Genomic DNA, 25609 nt, shown 5'->3' with positions numbered 1-25609 from the left:
GCCCTATGTCAACCAATCTCAAAGCAGAGTATCCATTTCATTAAAAGAGGTAACACAATTTGAGTACATTAAAACATTTAAAGGATGTTAAATACTTTAAGACACAGAAACAATTAATCATTGAGTAAAAAACAGCAAATTATCTTTAAGCCACACTTTGGATGGATGATACATTTAATAGAAGATGCTTCAAGATAAGATCTTTTCTCCTTTGGCCTTTAATACAGTGGTGCCTCGCTTAATAACGATAATCTGTTCCAAGAAAATTGCTGTTAAGCGAAAACATCGTAAAATGAAATAAAAACCCCATTGAAATGCATTGAAACCTGTTCAATGCGTTCCAATGGGGTAAAAACTCACCATCCATTTTGAAACTGCCGATCAGCTGTTAAAAAACATTGTTTTGCAAAGAATCAGTTCCTGAAGCAGGGAACCGATCATCGCAAAACGAAAAAAACCTATTTAGACCATTGTAATTGCGATCACAAAAAGATCGTAGTACAGTGATTTTGTCATAATGCGGGGCAATCGTTAAGCGAGGCACCACTGTATAAGCCTCCCTATGCTGATACCAACGTTCCTACAAAAATGTATTAAAACTGATCTGGAAGGCCTTTTCAACTGATAGCAACAAGGACAGCAGCAACACATTGGTCAGGTCTTTCAGTGCCTTTTCTCTACCTCTAGTTACATGGCATTTACCTGAAGAGAAGCCCATCTCCAGCCATAGCGTAAATAACACGGGGCATGGGAAAAAGGGAGCCCAGCAAGCTCACGGTCAAACCGGCGACAGATCCAATGGCAACGATGAATTTAGCAGCATAGAATCCATGAGCTGCAAACATTTCCATCAGGGGTGATTCAGTATCAATGTCATTGTACGGCACCATCAGAGTTAAAATAATGCTCACCTGTTACAAAAGGGGGCAGGAAAGCAACATAATGGTTAGAAGTAACATAGTACTTGCTTTGCAACGCTGAGGGCTTGTTAATGTGCTTGCCTTTGAGAAGTTCAAAAGGCCCCAGAAAAAGCATCTTCTGGGATGTAGCTTTGGAGGAGATAGCTGTGTTAATCTAAGCATATCAGGCAAAATTCAAAGAAACAAAACAAATCATGTGGCGCCTTAAGAGACTTATTATATTTTAATGTAAACCTATGTGGACCATTCCACATGATCAGACATATGGAAACAGAATGAAATGTTGAATTAAATATCCATTTCACAAGGAGAACATTCTAAATATTCATTGGCTCTTCGGGGTATGGTATGGTATGGTATGGTATGGTATGGTATGGTATGGTATGGTATGGTATGTATGTATGTATGTATGTATGTATGTATGTATGCATGTATTTATTTATTTATTTATTTATTTATTTATTTATAATACCCCGCCCAGCTAGACCAAAGTCTACTCTGGACGGCTAACAATACTAGATAGAATAAAAACATATAAGAAAATAAAAACAACAACAGTAATAATATGGTTCAGGATGGGAAAAAAGTATTCAAGTGATGATGGGAGGGAAGGCCTGCCTAAAGAGCCAGGTCTTAAGTTTGCTCTTAAAAACACCCAGCGAGGGAGCCAGACTCTGGGGGCAGACTATTCCAAAGGCGAGGGGCCACTGCCAAGGAGGCCCGGTTTCTTGTTCTTTCTCTCTGGGCCTCCCTCGACATTAGGCCCCTCAGCCGCCCTTCCTGGGTAGAACGAGTGATTCGGGTAGATCTAGGTGGGAGGAGGCTTTCTGCTAGATATCGAGGTCTTAAACCATTTAGGGCTTTATATGTCATCATTAACACTTTGAAATCAATGCGGAAATGAATGGGCAGCCAATGCAAGGCAGCCACAGTGTAGGAAATATGCTGATATTTTCTATGGTACATTGTTATTGACATTTAAGGTAGACACACTTAGGCCACATGACTTGGTAGAAGGCAACACCTCATGTATCTAATACCTGTTTGCAAAATGAAAAGCAAGTAAAATACTGGTGTCCCAGCCTATACAAACTTCTTTGTGAGTAAGCTTGTTTAATTTACTGGGGTTTATTCACTTCTGAATTGACATGCATAGAAGTGAAGCATAGGGCACTTCAGAAAAAGGCAGGGGTGGGCTGTGACATTTCAGATTTTTTTTTTACAGGAATTTCCATAATTCATCATCACTGACTATGCTAGACAGGGTTAATTGGATTTGTAGGCAAAATCCAAACAAAGAAAAATGGAGGGCTAAGTTGGTATAACGAGGCATGCATTTTTAAAAAAGAAACTCTAATTATGTACACTTTCAGATAAAAACAGTGTGGCTTTTGTCCCCCTCCCCTCCAAAGTGAAACAAAGGAAACCTATACAAACTTCTTTGGAGTAAGCCCATTTAATTGATTCACTTCTGAATTAACATGCATGGAAGTGAAACAAAGGAAAACTAAAAAATGAAATAGCTATAGGCTGCCTCCTCAATTCCTTTGACTGAATCAAATGCTCTCTGGTCATTGGCTTAGCTGCTGAGAATTGTGGAATGTTTATGAATATTCCAATAGTTCAGATTAAAAAAAAAAACAATGACGAGAGAGATGGGGTTGTTGGAGGGGAGTGCAGAGAACCAAAGAAGCAGTAGTGTCACAACAGTGGCTGACTGTTAGGACTTATGTATGAATGTTTGTGCGTAGGAGTAGTATGTGAATGGGGGTTGTGAACTGTGTGTACTGTGTGTGAATAATACTGTGTGTGTGTATGTAAGGTGGGGAGTGGAGAAGAATCTGAGTGAATAACAGACACAGAGAAGACATTACAAATAGCAAGCTCACCTCAGTTTGTCAACCATTTTGCTGCCTGAAATGATGATATCTTCACCCCAGTCAAGATATTTGTACAGTGCCCAAAACGGTTCTAGTTATTTTGGCATCTGAGGCAGAAAATCCCACCAACCACCTTTTAAATCCTTTTTAGTCAAAATTCAACAAGAATAAATTAAATAACCAACAGATTGCTGCCGTTTCATGGCACCCAAACTCCATTATGCTGATAACAAATGAGATTAAGGCCACAAACAGATATTAGAGATAGCGTGCTGACAGTATGTTTATGTTGCAGGTTACTGACTGAGAGAGTCTTTCCGTGCTTGAGAAATCAATTTTCAAAGGAACCCTATGCTATTCTGCATATTTCTGGAGTCGAGAGGAGTTCAGATGCTCACATTAGTTAAGAATCTCCCTGTTCCAGTCATGGGCTATCTCTAACATCTATTTCTAGCCTCAAGTACCAAGGATGTTGGCAAGTCTCTGAGTCTCAGTCCAAGAATTTGATAGCCGCCTAGAGTGGTCTGGTAGTCCAGATAGACGGGGTATAAATCAAATCAAATCAAATCAAATCAAATCAAATCAAATCAAATCAAATCAAATCATAGATAGATAGATAGATAGATAGATAGATAGATAGATAGATAGATAGATAGATAGATAGATAGATAGATAGATAGATAGATAGATAGATAGATAGATAGATAGATAGATAGATAGATAGATAGATAGATAGATAGATAGATAGATAGATAGATAGATAGATAGATAGATAGCAAGTCTTGAGCCCCAAGCCCCTATTAAAATAACATTTTTCACCAGAAAAAAATGGAGTAGTGGGTGGGTTCTGGGTTATAAATTGAGTCCAAGTCATTGGGGGGGGGGAAGAGCCGAGTCCGAGTCAAGTCACGCGTGCAACTTAAGTCCAACTTGACAAGAAGTCCCATGACTCAAGTCCCTATCTCTGTCAAGTACCCCATGAACCTACAGTCTAGGAATCAGCCATTCTATAACATCTACCAACTATACAGAAAAATGTCTATAAGTAACTTAACAATTCCACTATCTATCTTGTGTGTTCAGGCTTAAGCCCTGTGCTGCCATGCTGACCTATAATCTGAACATAGGTTTTAATGTATTACAAACAGCCTCTTAGTCATGGGGTCTGGTTATACCAAATGTCCTTCTGCCTTTCTCTCCCAGAACAGGGATGAACTGAAATTGTTCTCAGCAGACTGCAATATATACTCCTTCTGCATATGTTTCTTTTCTGGCAGATTATGTGCAAATGATTGTGTGTGAAGGAACTGATTAGAATTCTCCCTTATGTTGTTGTTGTTGCTCTTGATGCTATTGTTTTGACTTAAACCCATAGTACTGAAGCACTCTCTGTTTGGCTCACAACATAATTATGTAAACATCACTTTGCCCCCAGCAAATTGGGGAACTCATTTTACTGACCTTGAAAGGATGGAAGGCTGAGGAGTCAACCTTGAGCCAACTACCTAAACCCGCCAGGATCAAACTCAGGTTGTGAGCAGAGCCTTGACTGCAGGACTGCAGTTTATCCACTGTGCCATGGGACTTATGTGGACGAACCAGAGATTGCAAAGATCCTTTTTGAATTACATCTCCCAGTATATCCCAGCCAGCATGTCTAGTCTTTGAGAGTGACTGTGCCTGAACAGAAGTGTGGCTGGCAGCTAAGTTGGCCACAAGCGGTATGTCCACCCTCCATCCCATGAATACCTATGATATCTTTTTTTTAAAGGAAATGTGTTGCTTGCTACACATACTGGCCGAGTTTGTATATAATCAGGTTTTTCCAAATCCTCTTTGATATAAAAGGCATTTTAGGCACTTCGCATATGCTAGCTAATAATCTGCATGATGACCCTGTGTCAGGGTTACTCTCCTCCTAATGCAGGGCATGAGGTGAGAAGGGAACGGAGAGATACAATAGATTTGAGCTGAGAATGTGCTGAATACCTCTACCACTACATTAAACCTTCCTCTAAAATGAATATGATACTATGCATGAGAATGAGTGTAGTGCAATGCCCAGAGGTCACATTATAACTCAGGGGATCTGGGTTCAAATCCATTGAATATGGAAATTAACTGGTGGGTGGCACTGGTGAAACTGCTCCTTACATATCTCACATACATCGGAAGCCCTGCTACAGTGGCTGTAACTAGATGGCACAAACACATAGATTTAAAATGTGTGACTTACAGACACATAGGCTGTCAGGCATGTGACCAGTGAAGCCGTGATGGCGTAAGGTATGGACGTGTTGGGGCTCTTTGCTTCTTCTCCAGTGGTAGCAATGATGTCAAATCCAATGAAGGCATAGAAACAGGTGGCTGCGCCTTGTAGCACCTGAAAGAAATTTAAAAGAATATGGTATTATCAAGCAATAGCAAGTAATATAATGAGTAGTTGCAAATTGCTTTTTAAGTGTAACATGACATGATACCTCAGTTATTTAGGTGTAATAATTAGCAGCTAGAAACTCCCAAGCATTACCTTTTAAAGAGTCAATTTTAGAGTCTTTTAGGTAGGAATTTCCTGGGTTTATGTTATCCTCTTATCAATTCTGAGTGGCCAAGGAAGTACTTTGTCTTTTGTATTTTTAGAAATATAGTCAAGGTATAATATTAGAATTGAGGCTCCAATACTTTGACCATCCCATGAGAAGAGAAGACTCCCTGGAAAAGACCCTGATGTTGGGAAAGTGTGAAGGCAAGATTTGTCAAACATGAAAGTCTGCCTGAATAATCTCTCCCCAACAAAAACATGCTTTTAGCTCTTTCAGCATCTACGAATGATTTAGTACCAGGTTTCCCATGAACAACTCTTTCCGCCTTGACCGATACCAACATCACTATTGATCAAGAAGGTACTTCAGACCTGTGAGCTCTGCTATTTTCTGCTTGTAGAGGAGAAGAGGGATTACCCCCAGTTTGTAAACTTAATCCAGATGACAGAGGGACCAAATCCTGACTCCTGGAGGTTGCCTGTTCATCCTTCCCAAATCTAATCTCTGAAGCCCCTGCCAGCAAACTTTGAATCTCTTCTGTTACTTTCAGCTAGTGGCTGAAGATAGCAAACATTTTGCTGGACTTTTCAGGAGGCTGGCTGAAAATACTTTGGTCTTCATCCTCCTCCTTCAGCTTCTCCTTCTATGTAGATGGGAGAATCTAAAGCTTGCAAAAATTTATTATTCATAATGCCCCAGTCAGATGGCTACCTTAATATCGGAGTTCCAATGCAAAAAATGTAATTTTTCCAAAGTTTAGGGGAATCAGTTTCACTCCTTATTGCACCTGAGTGGTTTACTTCTCAATATCTTTTCATCCTATTTAGGCAGCAGGGTTGGGGGGGTGGAAGAAAAATAATGTAAATACCAAAAAGTCCCCAAACTAACTGAAATTCTTATCAATTGCTGAGGGAAGGAGCAGCACAAGAAGAAGTTGTTTCTTCTTTGCAACAAAACTGAAAAATCAAATTCGAAAGGAACTGAATCACTCCTTACACTCTACAGAATGCTATTTGCATCTCTTTGCTTTTCTGTCACCAAGCCAATTTTAAAAGAAAACAACAACAACAACCCAGCCTCTTGGGGTTATTGAGAGTCTTTTCTACACTGCCGTATTTTCCAGAGCTAACGCGCAAGAGATGAGCAGCACAAATCCAACCAAACATTGTGGATATTAACGTCTCTCTGCCCGTCCTTGGATAAAAACTGGTTTCTCTTTATACAGCAGGAAATCCAAGTCTGTTCAAAATCCCAGTTGAGCTTTTCAGCTAGAATATATAAAATAAACACTATGTTGGCAGCATTAGGAAGAGTACGAAGCAAGCAGTTTAAGGCCGTGCTCTTTCCTGACAAACAGCCAAGCCATGTATCTGTGCATTCTCTGCTTGCTTGTGACCCACTTCAGAAGAGAATTGCTACTGGAGCTTTAGTAACATTGCTTTAAAGGCTTGCTGAGTGCATTTTGAAAAATTAAACCTCACCATCATCTTACAGAACCATGTTTACTTTGCAGAGCTTGGAAAATTTACATTTGGACTACAGTTCTCTGAATCCCCTTGCCAGCCAGCTTGGCTGAGGATTTCTGGGGGCTTTTGAGAGTCTTAAATCTAAAATGTAATTTTCTGAAGCTCTAGAGCACATGAAGCTTATTCATCTGAAAAAGAGGCACAGGCAGCTCCCAGGAACTTCATTTCAGCGATGAAATTTAAACATGCTAAAATCTCTTCTGCTGGAATCGTTGGGACCCACTGCAACTGTGATCCTGCGGTCCCTTAATCTAGAAATAAGCCTCTCCAAATGTAACAGTGTTTACGTCTGAGTGGGCATGCAGGGGGTTACACTGTTTGAGAGTTTATACTAGCGCATATCATAGTACGTACATGTTTATTTTTATGTACACTGTGCTCCTTTCTCCAAACAGAATAAAACTCTGGGTCAAGGTCATTTAGAGCAGAAAGAATGTTCTCTATTTGTTTAAAAAAACTCTTTTGTTGCTGAAGGAGAACAATAAGTAGCCGGGAACAAGAAGAACTTGGGTAGCGCTTATTCAGGTCACAACTACATGAGATAGTGAGAGATCTGTGTTTCAATCTCATGCATTAAAATGCACACACTTGAAAATACAGCAGCAAATTGAGAAGGGAAAGCCTTGTAGTGGGTCACGGCCATGGGGCTGGAGGGTCTTTGCACCCTTTGCGCTATTATCTCAACCTAAATTACCTCCATCTTTCCAGGTACTCTATTACTCCCATGCAGGAACATACAGGCACTGTAAAAACCCACCCGTCCTAGAGTTTGGGGGATGGATTTTAGAGGAGAAAATTGTTCCTTTCTGAAGTACAGTACTGCATATCCTGACCCATGCATTTCCCCCCACATTCTGGTATTATATTTAGGAAGATTCAAATGAAAATAACAGCAATACTGGTTTGAACTAACTGCTCACATTTTGAAATAAGGGGAAGTGTAGTGCCCAAGGACTAGTCTTTTGTACACGAGAAACTTGCAAGACGAAAGTCTTTTGCGATTTTTTGTGTGACTTGCAAGATGAATTTTTGTTTGTTTTAAATCACACAACCGTTAGTACCGCGCTTCGCAAGACGAAATTTTTGCAATACATCATGACTCGTGGAACGAATTAATTTCATCTTGCAAGGCATCATTGTATTTTGAAAGTAGAGTTGCCATATTATCCGCTTGGGCAGTTTTAAAAAAGATTTTAAGATTGGCTTGTATTCCAGGATGTCATTAAAATAAAAGTTTCCAGTTCTTGTAGAGCAGGAGATAGAGAACAAACCAGTTAGTTACTGTTTTGGCTGAATGTTTTATGAGAAACAAGCCATTCAGGAAGAATACCCAGACAGTTTTAAAGGTTCTTGCAAATGTCTAGTAAAGACAAATGCTCTCCCAACAGATGGTAAATGTAGCAACTGTGAAAGCCTCATGGCAGAGTGGTTAAATTGCAGTACTGCAGCCAAGACTCTGCTTATGAACCAGAGTTCTTTCACATCAGTTCAAGCAAGCACACAACTGAACTATAGTATTCCAAAAGGATTCATTTTTTTTAAAGTAGGAGCCCTCTGGCTAGAGGGTAAAAACTATAAATTGAGAGGGGTTCTAGGCTGATTGGCATTTCCCACTACATCATGTGATCAGTGTGAACCAATCTGCTCTAAAACCTAGTAGTTTTTACTAAAGTGGTTGACCCCTTTCAGGGTTTTCCAGATAGTGAATACACAGAAGTGGTTTACCATTCCCTTCTGCTGCTGGCTTTTCCTCCTTAAAATTTTCTATGGCAAGACAGAAGATGGAAGAAGTTGTGAGAAAATACGAGGAGGAATACAAATGAGATTAAGCATAGTCTGGGCTACCATCATATTATGTAAAGGAAGTAAGACAATTTCACTATGATTTGGAAGCACCTTTGTTACACTGGCTACACTTGGCAAAACACTCATCTGCCTTTTGGTGTTGTGCATTTTATTATGCATTGCTTATGGGATCAATTGTAATGAGCTTGTTAAGATGTCATTTCTCCAGGGAGTGTGATAATTGTGTTGATGCACTGTTAATTTCACTCCATTGGGCAATTCTGTGTTGGATACTTTTCAGCTCCTAACTGGAGGTGCATGTTTTCTCCCTAATTTTTTGTTTTGTTTGTTTTTTTCTTTTGAGGGCAGTGTTAATTTGGAAAGACCAATAAAAGAGAACATCTGATTAAAGACTAGCTAACCCCCTCTTGTGCAGCTCTTATCTGTGCAACGGAAACGTGGTTTGCAGACTTTCTTCAATGACTTTGGGGTGTGTGCACCTCATATACAAGGCAATGAAGCCATATGCACCCCAAAATCGCCAAAACGAAGACTTTCATCAGCAGCACGTTTCCTCTGCTGCTGATGTCATTCCCACTGTGGTTGCACAACAGAATTTCAGCCAATAAATCTCTTTAGATGTTCAAAATTTATTTTCAAGAAGATGTAAGTCAGACATCTAGGAAATATTTTCTTTGAAATCAAAGACAAAACATTTAATAGAGACTTTATGATTACGTAAATTGACTGGGCAATTGTTGGAAACTCCAAAACCATTCGAAAAGGAAAGTATTCATGTTCTATTGCCCAGTTGTGAAGAATACTGTATTTTTTGCACCATAAGACGCACTTCCCCCCCAAAAAAAGAGGGGTAGAAAGTCTGTGCGTCTTATGGAGCGAAGGTGGTGACTTCGCCCCCACTGGCCCCGTGGGGGGCAGCATCGCAAGGGTCCGTGGGAGCCTTCCAGGACCCTTGCGACACTCCCCCACCCCCGACGGGGCCAATGGGAGCAAAATAGCGACCTTCCAAGACCTTTTGAGAGGCTTGAAAGCCTCTCAAAAGGTCCTGGAAGCTGCCGATTCCCCCCCTGCACCGGTGGGGGGGTGGGGGCAGCGTGGCAAGGCTCCTGGAAGGCTCCCTCGGACCCTTGCCACGCTGTCCCCACCCCCCCACGGGTGCAGGGGGGGAAATCGCCAGCTAGCTTCTGGCGAAATAGCGACCTTCCAGGACCTTTCAAGCCTCTCAAAAGGTCCTGGAAGCTGGCGATTTTACCCCCCTGCACCCATGGGGGGTGGGGGCAGTGTGGCAAGGGTCCGAGGGAGCCTTCCAGGATCCTTACGACGCTCCCCCCACCCCCATTGGGCCTGTGGGGGTGAAATCGCCACCTTTTGGGGCTCTTCTGAAGCTTCCCAAGCCTGAAAAGAGCCCCCAAAAGTGATGATTTTGCCCCCTCTGCCCCCCCCCGGGGGAGGCAGGGTGAGTCTCCAAAGGGTCCTGGAACACACCCTAGGACCCTTTGGAGACTGACCCTGCCTCCCCTGGGGGCCAGAGGGGGTGAAATCGCCACCTTTGGGGGCTCTTCTGAAGCTTGGGAAGCTTCAGAAGAGCCCCAAAAGGTGGCGATTCTGTCCCCTCTGGCCCCCGGGGGAGGCAGGGTGAGTCTCCAAAGGGTCCTGGAACACACCCTAGGACCCTTTGGAGACTGACCCTGCCTCCCCTGGGGGCCAGAGGGGGCGAAATCGCCACCTTTGGGGGCTCTTCTGAGTCTTGGGAAGCTTCAGAAGAGCCCCAGAAGGTGGCGATTTCACCCCCTCTGGCCCCCGGGGGGGCAGGGGGAGTCTCCAAAGCGTCCTGGAACACACCCTAGGACCCTAGAACCCTAGGGTGTGTTCCATAAGATGGACCTCTCCATAAGGCTCACCAAATTTTAGGAGAAGAAAGCAGATTATTTTTTTCCTGTTTTCTTCTCCTAAAAATTTGGTGCGTCTTATGGAAAGGTGCGTCTTATGGAGCGAAAAATACGGTACTTACTAGATTCTGCATTTTTGCAGATTTGAGCTATCTTGACTTGAAGAATTTTCAAAGCCTGTGAGATTTTCCTCCTGTATGATAGTGGGACGAAGAGTTACTTCTTCCCCACAATCAACATGTCCATAATTTGAACAAAATGTTTTTGGGTAAAACAAGTGTCCCTTTCCTTTGTAAAACAAAGCACATGCAGCCACGAAAAAAGGACTGGGTTATCAAAAGATACAAACAATCTGTCCAGAGCTTCCAGTTCCTACGAATCCATAAAGAGCTTGTAATGCACCTGTAAAGATAACAGCACTCGCTACTGGACTGTTTTAGGGCTCATTTCAAAGTACTTATCATTACCTATAAAGCCCTATACAGTGTGGGTCCAGGCTACCTGAAGTATTTCTCCATATGAGCCTTCTTGGTGTTTAAGATCATCAGAGGCCCTCCTCTTGATTCCATTGCAGGCATGACTGATGGAGACACAAGAGAGGGCCTTCTCCGTGGCAGCCTCATGTTATAGAATGGTCTCCCTCGAAGGTCAGGCCGGCTCTCTCTTTAACCTTCTGCTGAGAGCTGAAGACCCATCTCTTCAGGCAGGCTTTCAATGATCATAATTGAGTCCCTGAATGCCATTTTAAAGTTAATATAGTTTTCAATGTTTACTTGCTTTAAATCTTTTAATTATATTTTAGTTAGCATATAGTTTATTTTTTAATGTTTAACTTATTATGTTTATAATTATATTCTTTTTAATATTGTGCGCTGCCTTGGGTTCCCTTATCAGGAGAAAGGCAGCCTATTAAAAAAAACATAAATAAGAAAGAAGCAGCTATCACAGTTTTGTACAATTTGTGTTATTTGCAATACTTTCATTTTTATTGTTTCTTGTAGTAAATCCAAGAAAACTGAAGATTTACCTCCCTGCCGTAGAGCAGAGGTGTTGCTGGACTACAAGTGCCCTAATCCCTGACATTTCCATCCTATTTAGAAATGGTGAGCTTTGGAATCCAATGCCATTTGAGGGGAAGGTAAAGGGAAAAGTGGATAGGAGGAGAGCTGTCGACACAATCTTGAGCTTCTTGGGGGGAAAAGCCAGAGAATACAGGAAAAAGAATATTTATATGGAAGAGTGCACACTCTGTTCAGTTGGTAAAGAAAAAAAGAGGAATGCTGGTGAGACCATGATTTTAAATTTTCTCATGGCAGTGTTGCTACTAATGGCAACACCGTATGTTTGTATCAGGGAACACATTTCAGAGTTGATTTGTTCTGAGATCCTAAAGTGTCTCAAACAGAGGTTTAGTGAGAAATATCAGCATGCGTAGGCAGACATAAATTAAGAATAAAGGAATAGAATAAAGAATAGAGTGAGGAACAGAATTTGTGATGAGTAGGAGACCGAAGCTCAAAGGTCTTTTCACAAAAGAATCCACTCTTAAGTCCTATTCCGACGCTTATCAGAAGGTATGAAGAGCTGCATTTGTAGTGGTGGGGCACAAGCCCCACCCTCCAAAGATCTCTACCACACAGACAAAGTAATTTTGTAACGTTCCTGTATGTGTGAAGCTTCTTACGTATTGTAAGACTGCAAGGAGTGAGAAAGCCATGTCATTTCCTTCACATCGATCGGATATTTAGCAATAGATTCCATTCTATTTTCTATGCATACCTAATGTAAGATACTCACCCCTGACCATCCAAAGGGCAGGAACTGTCCTTCAGCCCAGTTTTCCCCATTGACATAGAAGAGTCCTGCAATCATGATGAAGACCCACACGACTAGATTGATCACATTGAGAACATTGTTAAATCCTACAGAGTTCTTCACACCCAAAGCGACGATAATGGTTACAACCACTGCAATAACCAAAGCCAGCAGGTCTGGATAAGACTCTTCTCCTTTACCTGTGATAAGAAAAGAGAAATTACGTGGAATCTTGAACAACTAGACAGAAGCCAAATAAATGGCTTTATAGAAAAACATCAGTTTGAGAAAGTCACCTTAGACATGCGCTGAGCAATCTTCATCATCTTTTGTTCACTTACATCTAGTGGGACTTAATTTGGTTGCAACTTACTTCTGCAGCTCATTTCAATGGGTCTGCCCTAAGTGTGACCCAAGTGTGGGCTCAAACCATTGTCGTCAGATAACTGTTTTTTCACATCTTCCTTGCATTTCTTCTATGGCTTTCAAATCACAAGAAATTTGATTTAAACAACAGCAACAACAAGGAAGAGTTGCGTAATGTTCACAGTTTCAGACTAATTTAATAACCTTTTTGCTTCTTTTTAAAGAGGCCTTTGTACATGCATGGCAACCTACATCAACTTATTACCACAGATTTAAACCTCAGATTTAAATACAAACTTTACATTTCTGGTTGGCGACATTTACCCTGTGTATTTTTTTTAACGCTACTTTCCCCACCAATGTGTATTTTAATTTTTAATTAAATTTTTTTGCTTAAAATAATTAAATATGTTTTAATTTTATAAGGGAACTCTTATGATCTGTGCCGTTTTATAAAGGTCATCCTGCCATTTTTCTTCAGCTTGTTAATGTTAGTGAAGGAAATGCACAAATAGTGCTGTCATCCTAAAATGTGTGAGAGGCCATACAAAAAAATGATGATCATACCTGGACATACCAAGATAAGGGAAATAATGTCTGGATGGTGACAAAAATCTCATTAAGGTCTATACTTTATAGGGAACTTAAAGGGCTACAAATGCTCTATCTTTAAAAAGCCCAGTGTTGAGTAAAATCTCTACCTGAGATTCTGGAGAATCAATGTCAGTTAAGATAGACAGCATAACTGTTGGCCTCAGGGGTCCAATTAGTTGGTTCTTATGAACTGCATTTGCTGTACTCAGTCACTCCACTTCAGAAACTTATCCAGGGCATTGAATTTCTATTGTGTATATGGAGCTGCCCTTCTGTGAACAATACTGTATTTACCGTAGTCTACACGAGCATTCCATGGTGCCTGTCCAATTGATTCTTTCCACTGTTCTCTCAACATACTAAGAAGGTGCCAGGTTTTAGAATGTTCCACTAGGGCTACATGGGAAATATAAATAGTGATTTGACTAAGCAACCCAAATTCCTTGAGTGTGTTCGCGAAGGCTTTCACGGCCGGGATCTAATGGTTGTTGTGGGTTTTTTGGGCTCTTTGGCCCTGTTCTGAAGGTTGTTCTTCCGAACATTTCACCAGTCTCTGTGGCCGACATCTTCAGAGGACAGTGCTGCCCTCTGAAGATGCCGGCCACAGAGACTGGCGAAAAGTCAGGAAGAACAACCTTCAGAACAGGGCCAAAGAGCCCAAAAAACCCACAAAAACCATTCCTTGAGTGAACAGGCTAGATTGTTTTCAGGCAGGTTTTCTGGTGATCCTTGTCATTGTTGGCAGGCTGCTAGTCATTGTGCACAGATGACAGGTGCTGATGCCATCCCTAAGCTGAGCTGAGCTAGAAACGTCCAGAGAGAAGGAAGGTATTTTCTTCTGAAGGAGACACCTATATTCACTGAAGGGAGTCACCCATGGAGAAGCCAACCTATATGGTCATTTTTTATATACATGGCACACAGTACTAGGCATTTAACCCTTCTTTTGCCACCCTAAATTCAGTTGCTTTACAATGGGGGCCGGAGTAGTCAGGAAAAGCCAATATACATTACATGTATACAGGATAATTCTCACCCAGCCCATTCAAAGTTCCAACGCTGTCAATCATCCAGTGACTGATCGTGTGATTGGCCAGGGAGTCAAACATGCTGCTCAGAGCACTGGCTCCTGCTGCCGTGCCGATCAGGTATTCCAGGATAAGGTTCCATCCGATGAAGAACGCCACAAACTCTCCTACGGTGACGTAGCTGTAGGTGTAAGCAGAGCCCGTGGTTTTGGGAACCCGCACACCAAACTCAGCATAGCAAACCCCTGAAGAAATACACAAGAAATGTATGTGATCATAAGCAAAAGGAGATGAAAGGAAAATAGTTAGCTTTTCTGGACTCCTAACTGATAACTTGCTATACGGCAACAGTAGCAAAACTTTGAAAATTGCTTATGTGATTATTGATGATGCCACCTCCAGGAATTTTTAGCTATGAGGAGTGGACATGCTCACTCAGTGGGCCCCCCCTTTCCCCCATGCAATCTGCTGCTTCTCTCCCTCCGCACCCTCCCTTCAACACTATAGGAAAGCTATAAAAATGAGCTCCCTCTTGGGCATCCCTGGGGTACATATGGAGCTCCTCTGAGCATAGGCAAACAGGTGGCAGTACTACAAAGAGTAGTGCCTGGAACAAATCACCAGTGGAGGCTTCACCAATTGGCTTCACCAATGCTTGATGCCAGCCTAGACAGCTGACAATTTATGTATTGCACACTAGCCCAACTTTCTGGTTGCTTTCTATCTTCTCAGTGGTTGTTCCATGGCTGAAGTGAGAGAAGCATCATTGCTACGCCCACTGTTGACTACTTCACCCATAATTTAATCTGTTCTTACTTCTGAATGTCTGCATGTTAATATCAGGAGACAATCAGTGTGTGCACAAATTACTTTCACAGGGAATTATGGCCTTATTCAGCCATTCAGAATCCAGGAAGAATAAATAACTGTGAGAAGAGGCCGAGCTCTTTAGCCTTGTCCCTCCATGTGCCTTCCCTTTGCTGCTTATGTGTGGAGGGTGACTCTCCTCTTCTCTTTAGAAAGCACAGCCAACTTGAGGACAGTGGCAGAAAAGTTCAAGGAGAAGGACATACCTCCTGTGTTTGATCTTTATGTGTTTGCTCAGTCTGGATTCTGAATACCTGTGTTGAGGAACAGCCTGATAGTGTAAAGCATACAGCATTCTGAAGCATAGGCAGTTTTGTTCCAGACATCCCTAGTTTGTATGGCCAACCCTACCATTAGGTAGAGTGAGGCAGCTGCTTCAGACGGCACTTGCTGCAAAGGGGCAGAATGGATATGGTAGCATATCCCATATGACCTCTCTGTGCTTCCTCAGTTACAACCAGTGGTCGACACTGTTCTGTCACCAATACGTACTTGAATGATAGTCATCAGCATCTGTACAAGAAATCAGAGATGGGAATTTTTTTAATGGTTTTTAGGGTTTCAAAATTTGTAGCAACCCCCCCCCCCAAGCTTCTGATCTTTGCATGAGATCAGATAAGGAATATGTATCTTGTTCTTCACCTTAAGCTGAAAAAAGCTGTTTTGGACTGGCCTTGCTGGATTTCAGAGTGAAAACTAGAAGAAATACTGTACAGGCTTTGCAAAACATTTAGGTGTTTCACTTAATATTTGGGACAAGCATCTTCAGACTATAATTTGCGAGACCACAAACTCTTCTTGATTTGATTTTATTTGGGATTTTTATGGCCTCCGTTTTTAATCCTTAAAATCTAAAGAATCAGTTTTATTGAATAACATAATGCCAACTTTAAAAGCATCGCTAAGCTTGGTCGTTTTTGAGAAGCCATAAAAATAGTGGCTTCTTGTTTATTCTTGTTTATTCTTGTTGATAGTGGCGGACTTGTTTATTCAGAGCTGCTTCTTCTCTTCTTATCTGATGGACAGATTATTATTAATGTCACTTAGCTGAAAGGCAGTAACACCAGCCTCAGCTGTCCAGCACACCCTATAATTGTTAAGTGCATACACACCTCGCCTGTTTCATTCTGGAGAGTTTTATAAGCAGGTACAGCAGATGAAATACACCGCGCCAGTTTCCAGAGACACTGATTGTGCGTTTTTCTTCTGCTTGACTTCTATGGATAATTTCTCTGGATTTCTAGTAGAGTTAATTCCTAAAATTGTGCGCCTCAGCACTCTCAGTGTGGCATGAGAAAATATCTACTACACCATAAGAATTTGATTAAAAATCTAGGGATTTGGTCAGACTAAAGAAGGAAATGGGACGTGGTGGTGCTGTGGGTTAAACCACCGCAGCCTCTGTACTGTAAGAACTGTAGATCTTCAGCTGTAAGATCGAATCAACACGATGGAGTGAGCACCTGTCGCTTGTCCCAGCTCCCGTCAACCTAGCTGTTCGAAAGCATGCAAATGTGAATAGATAAATAGGGACCACCTTGGTGGGAAGGTAACAGCATTCCTTGTCTAAGTCGCACTGGCCATGTGACCACGGAAGATTGTCTTCGGACAAACACTGTCTCTATGGCTTGGAAATGGGGATGAGCACCGCTCCCAGAGTCGAACACGACTGGACAAAAATTGTCAAGGGGAACCTTTACCTTTAAAGAAGGAAATAGCTGTAAACTGCATCTCTCCATCAAGGAGGGGGGAAACTTCACATTCCCTATGGGGCTGCCTCCAAAGATTTTGGACCACAGGTAGACAGAAGACCATCCTGTGCTTCCTTTTCATCTTGACTCATTGTATGTACATGGCTGATCATATACACTCATACTGATTTCCATTTTCTCTCTCACACACAGAATTTAAGAGATGAGAAAAGTTTCTTTTTTGGAAGACATCTCCCTGAATTTTCCATACTGCATAGCCAACTCTTTGCACTTCTGCATGCTCCTGTCCCTGAAAATGGCTACCTGATGGAGCAATTAAACGTATAGAAACCTTAACTGCAGGATCAGAAAGGTGGATTTTTCAGGAGTTGCTCAGGGTGGGTTAACCTTTTGCTTTCCACCAGCAACTCCGCCCTAAAACACCCCCTGCAAATACCGCAGTCATTTCAGGAAATGCCCCCAAATTGTCCGCACTGCTTCCACAGCAGCAGACTGAACAACTTGGGGAGGAATGCTTCTGTCCCACCCAGTGTCACTTATACAATTTCTGCAAGTCCATGAACCGCATGGTTATAGCGCTCCTTCGTATTTCACATGATGACAAGAGCAGCAGCAAGTATAACAAGAGAGGTAGGTCTTCATGGAGCAGTGAGTAGCAGTGGGACACAACCACTTTTCACAAAGATCAAATCACACATTACAACAAATGGCATTCTAGTTAAAATGATATTAGTGTTCCCGAGCCATAATTCCAGCAGACCCTTAACTTCCAAGAAACCAGACTTACAAAAGAAGCTTCCTGAAGAACTTCTGCTGTGACAATGAGGTATTTGGGGGCTTAAAGACTTCCCTGATTTAATCACAGACTACCAACAATGTATAATTCAGTCCCTCTTCACTCCCCTAAGAATGGTCCTTCCCACTCCTTTGCCTCCCCAAATTAGTTTTTTTTTTTTGAACTGGCTTGAAAAATGTCTCTTTGCACCTCAAAGAACAATTTCTCAAAAGAAACACCAGCTCTTGACTTTCCAAGTAGGCTGACATTTCAGGAAAATGGTTTGTGGTAACTGCAGCACAAACTGCAGCACTGCAGTGAAGACTCTACTCACAACCTGAGTTCAATCCTAGGTTTAGGTAGCTGACTCAGAATTGACTCAACCTTCCCTCCTTCCAAGGTTGGTAAATTGAATATCCAACTCGCTGGAGTGGGGGGGGGCAATGTGTAGCCTCCATAATAAAATTGTAAACTGCCCAGAGAGAGCTTTAAGCATTATGGGGTGGTGTATAAGCAGCATGCTTTGCTTTCTACTGCAGCCATTTTATGCAACACCTGTTTTGGTGATAAGACTGCTGAATGTGTAAAACTGCATGTGCAGGTTGAGGCTGATTATATTAAATGCTCCCTTTATTGAAGGTCTTGTATATTTCATGCACTTTAAAATGTGCTTGGATAATAAAAGCTTTCAATGGGGACATTTGAGCCTTTTATTTCTATCATACAACCAAGAGACAAGGAATAATGGGGAGGGGGGAGAACACCCAGCCCACAAACCCCAGAACTAACCTTCCAATCATTGACTTGCATATAAAGTCATTATTTAAAGCTGATTAAAAATGCATGCAAGCTGCAAACACAAGAGACCAGCGGATAAGTAGATGCCTGAAAGATTTATGAAACAGATGCCTGCTGGAAGACAGGTATTCTGTTCCAGGCTTTGCCACAAAACATTGCAGCAACGTTGGCTGCTAAAGGCGCAGGCAGGTGAGATTTAAGAAAAGACAGGACTTGATACACATGATATGAACTACACATTGACTAATATGACAAGACAGATGAGTACCCCCTGGTAATTTTCATATGAGAACATAAGGATCATTTTCTGTGCCTTGATGATAAGCTACAAGATCCAAAGAGGTCCATATATGCATATCAGGCACTTCTGTATGAAAAGACAGAGGGCTCCTGATTTTATCTCCCTATGGCTGGTCCTTGTGCTATATGGGATAGTGCCAGGGAGGCTGGGATGGTGTTCAAGACAGTGGTAGCAAGGATGGAGAGTCCAAAGACTTTATACTGTTTTCACACAAAGTCATTGGAGAGCTCAGCTTGTGTCTGCATGCATTTACAATGCCAGGGAAATCTCTGGTGAATACGGTAGCTGCTTCAGTGACTAATTAAGAACTCACACAGAGAATCATAGAATTGTAGAGCTGGGAGGGACCCCCAATAATCATTGAATCTCTGCCAAATCTCAGTCAAAGCATACCCAGCAGCTGGCCATCAAACCATGATTGAAGGAGAGTCAATCACACCGGATGGCAACCCATTCCATTGCTTACTGTTCAGAAGAGCTGAATGGTAGGTAACAAATCGATGCTAATAATCTGAATGTCCAAACATCTGCATATGATTCTTGCTATCAATAAGCATGACATATTGTCAAGAAAAATGTAGGCGTGTGTGCGCAAAACAGGAATTATTGTGCTTGCAGAAAGCATGTTTCTCCTGTAAAGCAAGGCCTACTTTAGCAAAAAAAGGAGGAGGTATTCACCCCATTTTTTTTCAGACCAGAAGACAATTTGCAGTCATTTCCAACTGAAAAAGAACAAAGTCCACAGTAGGTCTGAGGAAATAGCTCCTGGACTGAAAGGCTGTCTCAAAGACTTCATGGAGTCATATTTTATCTTTAAATCAGGCTTGCACCAAGTGGCCTTTCTAATAGAAGATGCCTTTAGAAAGAGCCCTCTGAACCCCTTTCAATACAGAGTGCATGTTCTTTCAAAGAACACATGCGCCCACCCAGAGACAGGGAAAATTTGGCCCTTCAGGTACTTTGGATCAAAGCTCCCAAAATCCCAGGCCAGCATGGCCAATGATAAGGGATTGTGGGACTTAGTCGAAATGAAGAACCAAACTGTTGCAGAGTTTTGAACTTCTACTTAAATTCCTCTAGTTGGGTAAAGAAGTGCATGGATTCATAGAGAAGAATAACTTCGAGTTCCCCAGAGTTGTCCATCTGTTTTTCTCATCAATTGGCACTTAACAGTGTCACTAACTCACTCTGAGACATTAGTAGGAGAAATAATAAAAAGTCTCACTACTTACAGATCAAGAGTGAACTGACAAACATGACTGCTTTCAACAACAAACTTCAATGGACTACAGAGAGGGAAAGAGTTCAAAATCAGGTGGGCACAGCTTTTTCTGAATTCAGAGGCAGGGAAGGAATGATTGGTTAGTGCTGGATAGATTGACAATCACTGCAGACCAGAAAAGTGCCTCTCAGACAAACCTACTAAAGGCAGCATGCAAGACTGCAAAAAGTCCAACACCAACATCTACCTCCCCAGGCTATTTTTAGCATGAGCAGAGAGAATAAATATTATTTTACTTTATTCATAGCATTTGTTAAAACTTATCCTCCAATCTGCTCAAGGTGCTGTACATGGCTCTCATCCTCTGAACGTCTTCTTCACCACAGTCTTGCCAGGCTGAGAGAATGAGTGGCCCAAGGTCACCCAGTGAGTTGCATAGACCTGCTAAGCCATAGCACAACACTCTAATCACTGCATTTCTTTTTAGAAGCAACAGGAACCAGTTACTACCAGAGATAATGACTATTTAGCTGGAAACCGATAGGTATTGTTCTGTTTTTTTTTTTTAAGTGACTCTAGGCGTTATCAGAATGGGGGCAGAACAGATTGTTCTCTGTCATTAATGAGATCATTAATGAAGCCAATCTAATGACTGGTGAAAGATGGGGCTCTTAAAAGCTTCACATTTACCAAAGCAAAGATATGTTTTGGTTTCCCTTGGAAAGAGCTGTGCCCTTTCTTCTATCTAAAACAACATGGATCTAATGCATTCCTAATACTTTGAGGCTAGACATATCTGCCATAAATCCAATTATTTTGCATCTAACTCAATAGGTGTATGTGACAAGAATACAACTCTTGCTTATTGCCCTATTAAACATTCACACAAGCAAGAAAGATTTGTTCCAAATTTATTCGTTTAATGGCCATAGCTCCCAACAAAAGGACCTAACGTGACAGCGCAATATCTCTTCGAATTAGGAGTACATTTGACCAGTTTGGCCCAATTGTCAATTTTTTTTTAAAAAAAAAAATCAAAACCAAACGGGCTGATGAAAAAGCTGGTTGGAAACAGATGCACAGCTTTTCGATTTCTCCCGTCTCAGCTCTTAAGAAGTGGAACAGCAACAGCCCTAGTAGAATAATCTTCTAGGTAATATTATTGGGGAATAAATAAACATATCTGAATATTTTAAGTTTAGACAGGAGTGGCTATAGTTATTGCTTTCTATATCTGTATTCTTTGACTCCCTAAGGCATGTTGGACATCAAACACATACTTCTAGTATAGAGCTGTGACCAAGAATGTCTTGTTTATTTATATTACTTCTTTGTTCTGTTTGGGGAAAATGTAACACATCATCTTATTATTTTAAAAGCTAGCAAGACCACTATAAGGTCGACTTCACAGAGAAGTTGCAATTTGCCAAAGTCATCCTGACGACATGGTAGCATAGAGATGCCAAGTCATGTCACCCGCAATATCCCACAGCTCTCAGAAATAATCTTGTTTTTCAAGTTACGGGTTCTGACCAGGGCTGCTCCTAATACTGGGCAGCCTGAAGCAGCTGCCCCATGTGGGACCGGCTGGGAGATGGAAAGTGAAAGCAAGATGCTGGTGTGCCTTGTGCCCACTGAACTAGCTCACCACCCTTGGTTGTAGTGAAGGACAGAAATTTACTTGCCAGTCTGCTCAGCTTCGCCAGAGGAAATAGGAAAGGATGTCATTATTGCCCTTTGCCAAAGGCACAAAGATGGCTTAGACTGAGTCATACACACCTGCCTGGAGGAGAAAGACTCAGCCCAAGAATATAGCACAGCCAATTGTCACTTTTTCATCCAACATTTTCATGTGGAAGAGATGACAGCCCCAACCAGAAGTACTGTATCTGAACTGTGTAGAAAGATGGAGCCATCTGTTGAATGTCACTAGCTAAGCTGGCTAGGGGGGTTCTGGGAGGTGTAGGCCAAAAAATTAACTTTTCAACTAGCTTCATGGGTATATAGGACATGTGGTTTGGTTTCACAACACCTTTACTCCCCACTGCCCTGCACCTATTCTACCTAATGGTAGAGCTGGTCTTGCAAGTGGTTCTTGTAAACGGTAACATGGCAGCAATTCCCAAGCAATGTTTATCTTCTGAGACTTCTGAGAGACGCTGCTAAAAGGAGAAGCAGGAGATGAAACAAAAGATTTGGTTTCAGACCCTTTGTGATTTTGTAGCTCAGCCTCCCTTTTGCTTTTCCAACAATGCGTTGCTGTTACAAATAACAAAATCTAGGAATGATCAAAAAGGGAGAAAGGGCTGAGGAGGCTATAAAAATGTATCTGGAGGCTTAACAAAAATGTTTTTCTTTTGGGGTATGAAAGCAAACCAAGATGAAAGAGGGGGAAAGAACAATCAACACACCAAACCTATAATCCTAAAAATTTAAAACATAGCTCTCCAGGGAGGAAATAAAATATCTGTGGTTGCTCTGTATATTGCCTGAAATTACGGTGCAGTCATGTTGTTTGTACCAAGCTGCCCTTGAGTAGAAAACTACCAAGATCATAAGACTATCTGGTTAGATGACTTCTTTTCTTTCTCTAAGATGTCACAAATTCCCTAATCAATTCTCAAATCTAAGGAATGAGCTGTAATTCCATTCCACACCTGATCGTTTGCATATTGATGAGCCCACAGCCTACTTGCATGAGTCCCAGGTAGAGCTGTGGAAATCCTGGCTGACATCCTGGGAAGCCTTGGACAGGTAAGCAGGACTGAACCAGATGGACCAATAGTCGGAATCCCTATCAGCCAGTTAGTTTGCTCTGTTTCTATTCCTGACCTTCCTGGTACGTGTTCCTGGCCAGTGACAAAGGAAGCACAACTGCCCACCTTCCTTTGTTACTTCGATTTGTGCACTTTGTAACACAACCGAGAAGAGAAGAAGCAAAGTGTGCTGCTTATATACCACCCCACAGTGCTTAAAGCAGTCTCTGTGTGGTTTTCAGTTTAATTATGCAGGCTACAAATTGCACCCCACTACCGTTGATTGGTTTGACTAAACATAGCCGGAGCGATGCAAGCCCTACATGATACCATGAGCCAAAAACCCGGTTCTCCCTTGTCAGCAGCAGCAAGCTGGGCGGCGCCGCAGATTCTGCATGCCAGCTGCTCTGATGACAGATGTTTGTTCTGCCAGGAGGAATGAAGGGCTGCCTGAGTGCAACCTTTTTGGACTTCTTGTAAGCAATAAATATTATGCACCATATTATTCATCATATTATTATTATTCAGAAGCATTTTTCTTAAATCTCCAAGGAGATCACGAATTTTAGCCTGCGGGCCAAAGAAAAATTTTAAAAAGACAAAATATTGTAGCACTTTAAAGTCTAGCAGTTTGATTGCCATGTCAGTGTTTGAGGATCAAAATCCACTTCCTCAAATAGCTTTGTAGGTTTTGATCCATGACAGCCCACACTGAAACAAAACTGTTAATCTTTAAAGTGCTGCAATATTTTCCCCCCTGCCTCCAATTTCTCCTTTTGACAACATGCTTAAACAGACTAACATGGCTGCTTCTTTAGAAATTGCCGCAAGATTTTTAGCTAGCAGGTAGCTCGTTGTGTCTGTTCCTATTGGCTTAAAATGATGATGATTTACATTACTACTCCATAAATTCCATTGATTCAAGCCATGACTTACTTTAGCATACTCTAGTAAGCTGTAACTAGAATAGTCAATTTGAATCAACAGAGCTTACAGAGGACTGACCTCAACAAATCTCCACTGATTCAGCTGGCCTACTCTAGTGCAACTCACCACACTAAGCAACAGGATTTCATCTATTATGATAGACATCAACTTGAGACCTAGCTCTGCTAAGAATCAAAGATGTGCTTTTCATCTAAGAAACAAGCACACATCTTGGAAATGTCAGGTTACCTGGAAAGGCATCCAACTAGGTTATGGTTTTGCCCTTTTAGGTGTTGTTTTGAATCTTGTGCTGACCTATAAGAAACATATCCAAAAGACAAGGCAAGGAACAAGATTCTTCAAATATTGTTCAAAGTCTGTGCAAGGAACAATATTCCTGAAAAGCTTTCAGGATCCAGTTGGAGCACACAACCACAAACTGTAGCCTTGGCCCTATGTTGCTCTGCAAGTGAATACAGCAGCCAAATGTGGTATAGTTCAGCCCATGCAAAATAGGTAGATGCAGCTCTCAATGAAAGCTGGAGAATCCTTACTGGATGCCTGAAGGCACCTCCTATTGATCAAATCAGTTATCAAGCAAGCACTGCATCCAGTGACACACAGAATGAAGTAGCAGCTAACAGTGAAAGACTCAAAGCATCTATGCCAAAATCATATCCACTCTTCGGTTACCATCCTGCCTCTCCTACATGAAAATGAAGTTTTTTATCAGAACATCTGTGAATCTTAAAAGAGTAGTATGTCAAAACTATAATGCAGAAAGAAAAACTGCCCAGCTCTTAAAATAGATGGAAACCCAGGAAAGTTGAGTCCCTGATCACATGGAGAAGTGGGTCACTTGGAAGTCACTTACTAGGGTATAAACTGGAGCTGGCAAAACCAAAATGAACCTGGGAGCTTTACACTAACACAGTCCTTTGCAAGTGCAGAGAAGACCAGGCACCTCCACACCTATGTCAGTGTACTCTGTGCACCACAACATGTACCATGGAAGATGGATGTCAGCTGCCCAAATACTCTTGATGTTACCTGCTCTCGGGCAAAATGAATCAGATCTGTTCATTAACTCTACTGTGGTGCTTCTGATATGAACAAAGAAAAGACAAGCGGAATGCTCTTTTCAATGGTTTGCATAGGAACATTTTGTCTGCTTGCTGTCATTGAACTGTGAAGGACAAGTGCCAGCAGTAAACAGGCTCACGCAGAATGCATAGATCAATTCATACCCTTGGCTAAATTCAATCAAAGAAGCCAGGATTCAGTAATTTCTGTTTTATTCTTGTTTACTTCTTCCTATTCCTCACAAGTCTTTAAAAATATATGAAGCATGGTTTGCATGTTAAGTAGAGCCAGTAATTAAATATAAAGCTGTATTGATGGATTAGGCCTAAGCCAGGAAAAGTGACTTTGTGGTACCAGATCTTCTCAGATTTCCAAGCCAGCATAAATTATGAATATCTTTTGTACAGCTCACTGTTTTTGCTTTCAGAGCCAAGTGTAGGCAGGCTTAAAGCTTCTAGGTTCTGTTTTTTTTTAAAAGTAGATCTTCACGGTCCATCAAGTGGAGCAGATCTTGAAAAAATTACTTTCTGTATTACAACTCCTGGAATCCTCTGTTGGCCAGCCAGCCAAGCAAATAAATTTTCCAAGCTCTAGACTGGATCAAAGGCCCACTAATCTTACATACATTTTCACCCCAGAGAACAAATTCTGTTGTTCTTTCCCTGGTGTTTTGTTCCTGGTGTTCATATTTAGTTGGACATGCTTTCTATACACCAGTGGTTTCCAACCTTGGGTTCCAAGATGTTCTTTGGCTAAAACTCCCAAAGCCTTCCCCACTAGCTGTGCTGGTCAGGATTTCTG

The 25609-nt window shown here is 41.6% G+C and overlaps 1 protein-coding gene across 1 annotated transcript in view; it reads right to left on the bottom strand.

The window, feature by feature from the left end:
• The window catches only part of SLC7A14 (solute carrier family 7 member 14), a 64102-nt gene that overhangs the window by 11337 nt on the left and 27156 nt on the right, over positions 1 to 25609 (bottom strand). Inside the window, exons 3-6 of the mRNA XM_020793819.3 lie at positions 14376 to 14612; positions 12362 to 12579; positions 5037 to 5183; positions 703 to 911 (exon numbers count right to left, since the gene is read on the bottom strand). Coding sequence (XP_020649478.2) covers positions 703 to 911; positions 5037 to 5183; positions 12362 to 12579; positions 14376 to 14612 — 811 coding nt within the window. The remainder of the gene's footprint in view (positions 1 to 702; positions 912 to 5036; positions 5184 to 12361; positions 12580 to 14375; positions 14613 to 25609) is intronic.

The sequence above is a fragment of the Pogona vitticeps genome, chromosome 3, assembly GCF_051106095.1.
Source record: "Pogona vitticeps strain Pit_001003342236 chromosome 3, PviZW2.1, whole genome shotgun sequence".
NCBI classification, from domain to species: Eukaryota; Metazoa; Chordata; class Lepidosauria; order Squamata; family Agamidae; genus Pogona; species Pogona vitticeps.
This window is presented reverse-complemented; position numbering and strand designations above follow the sequence as displayed.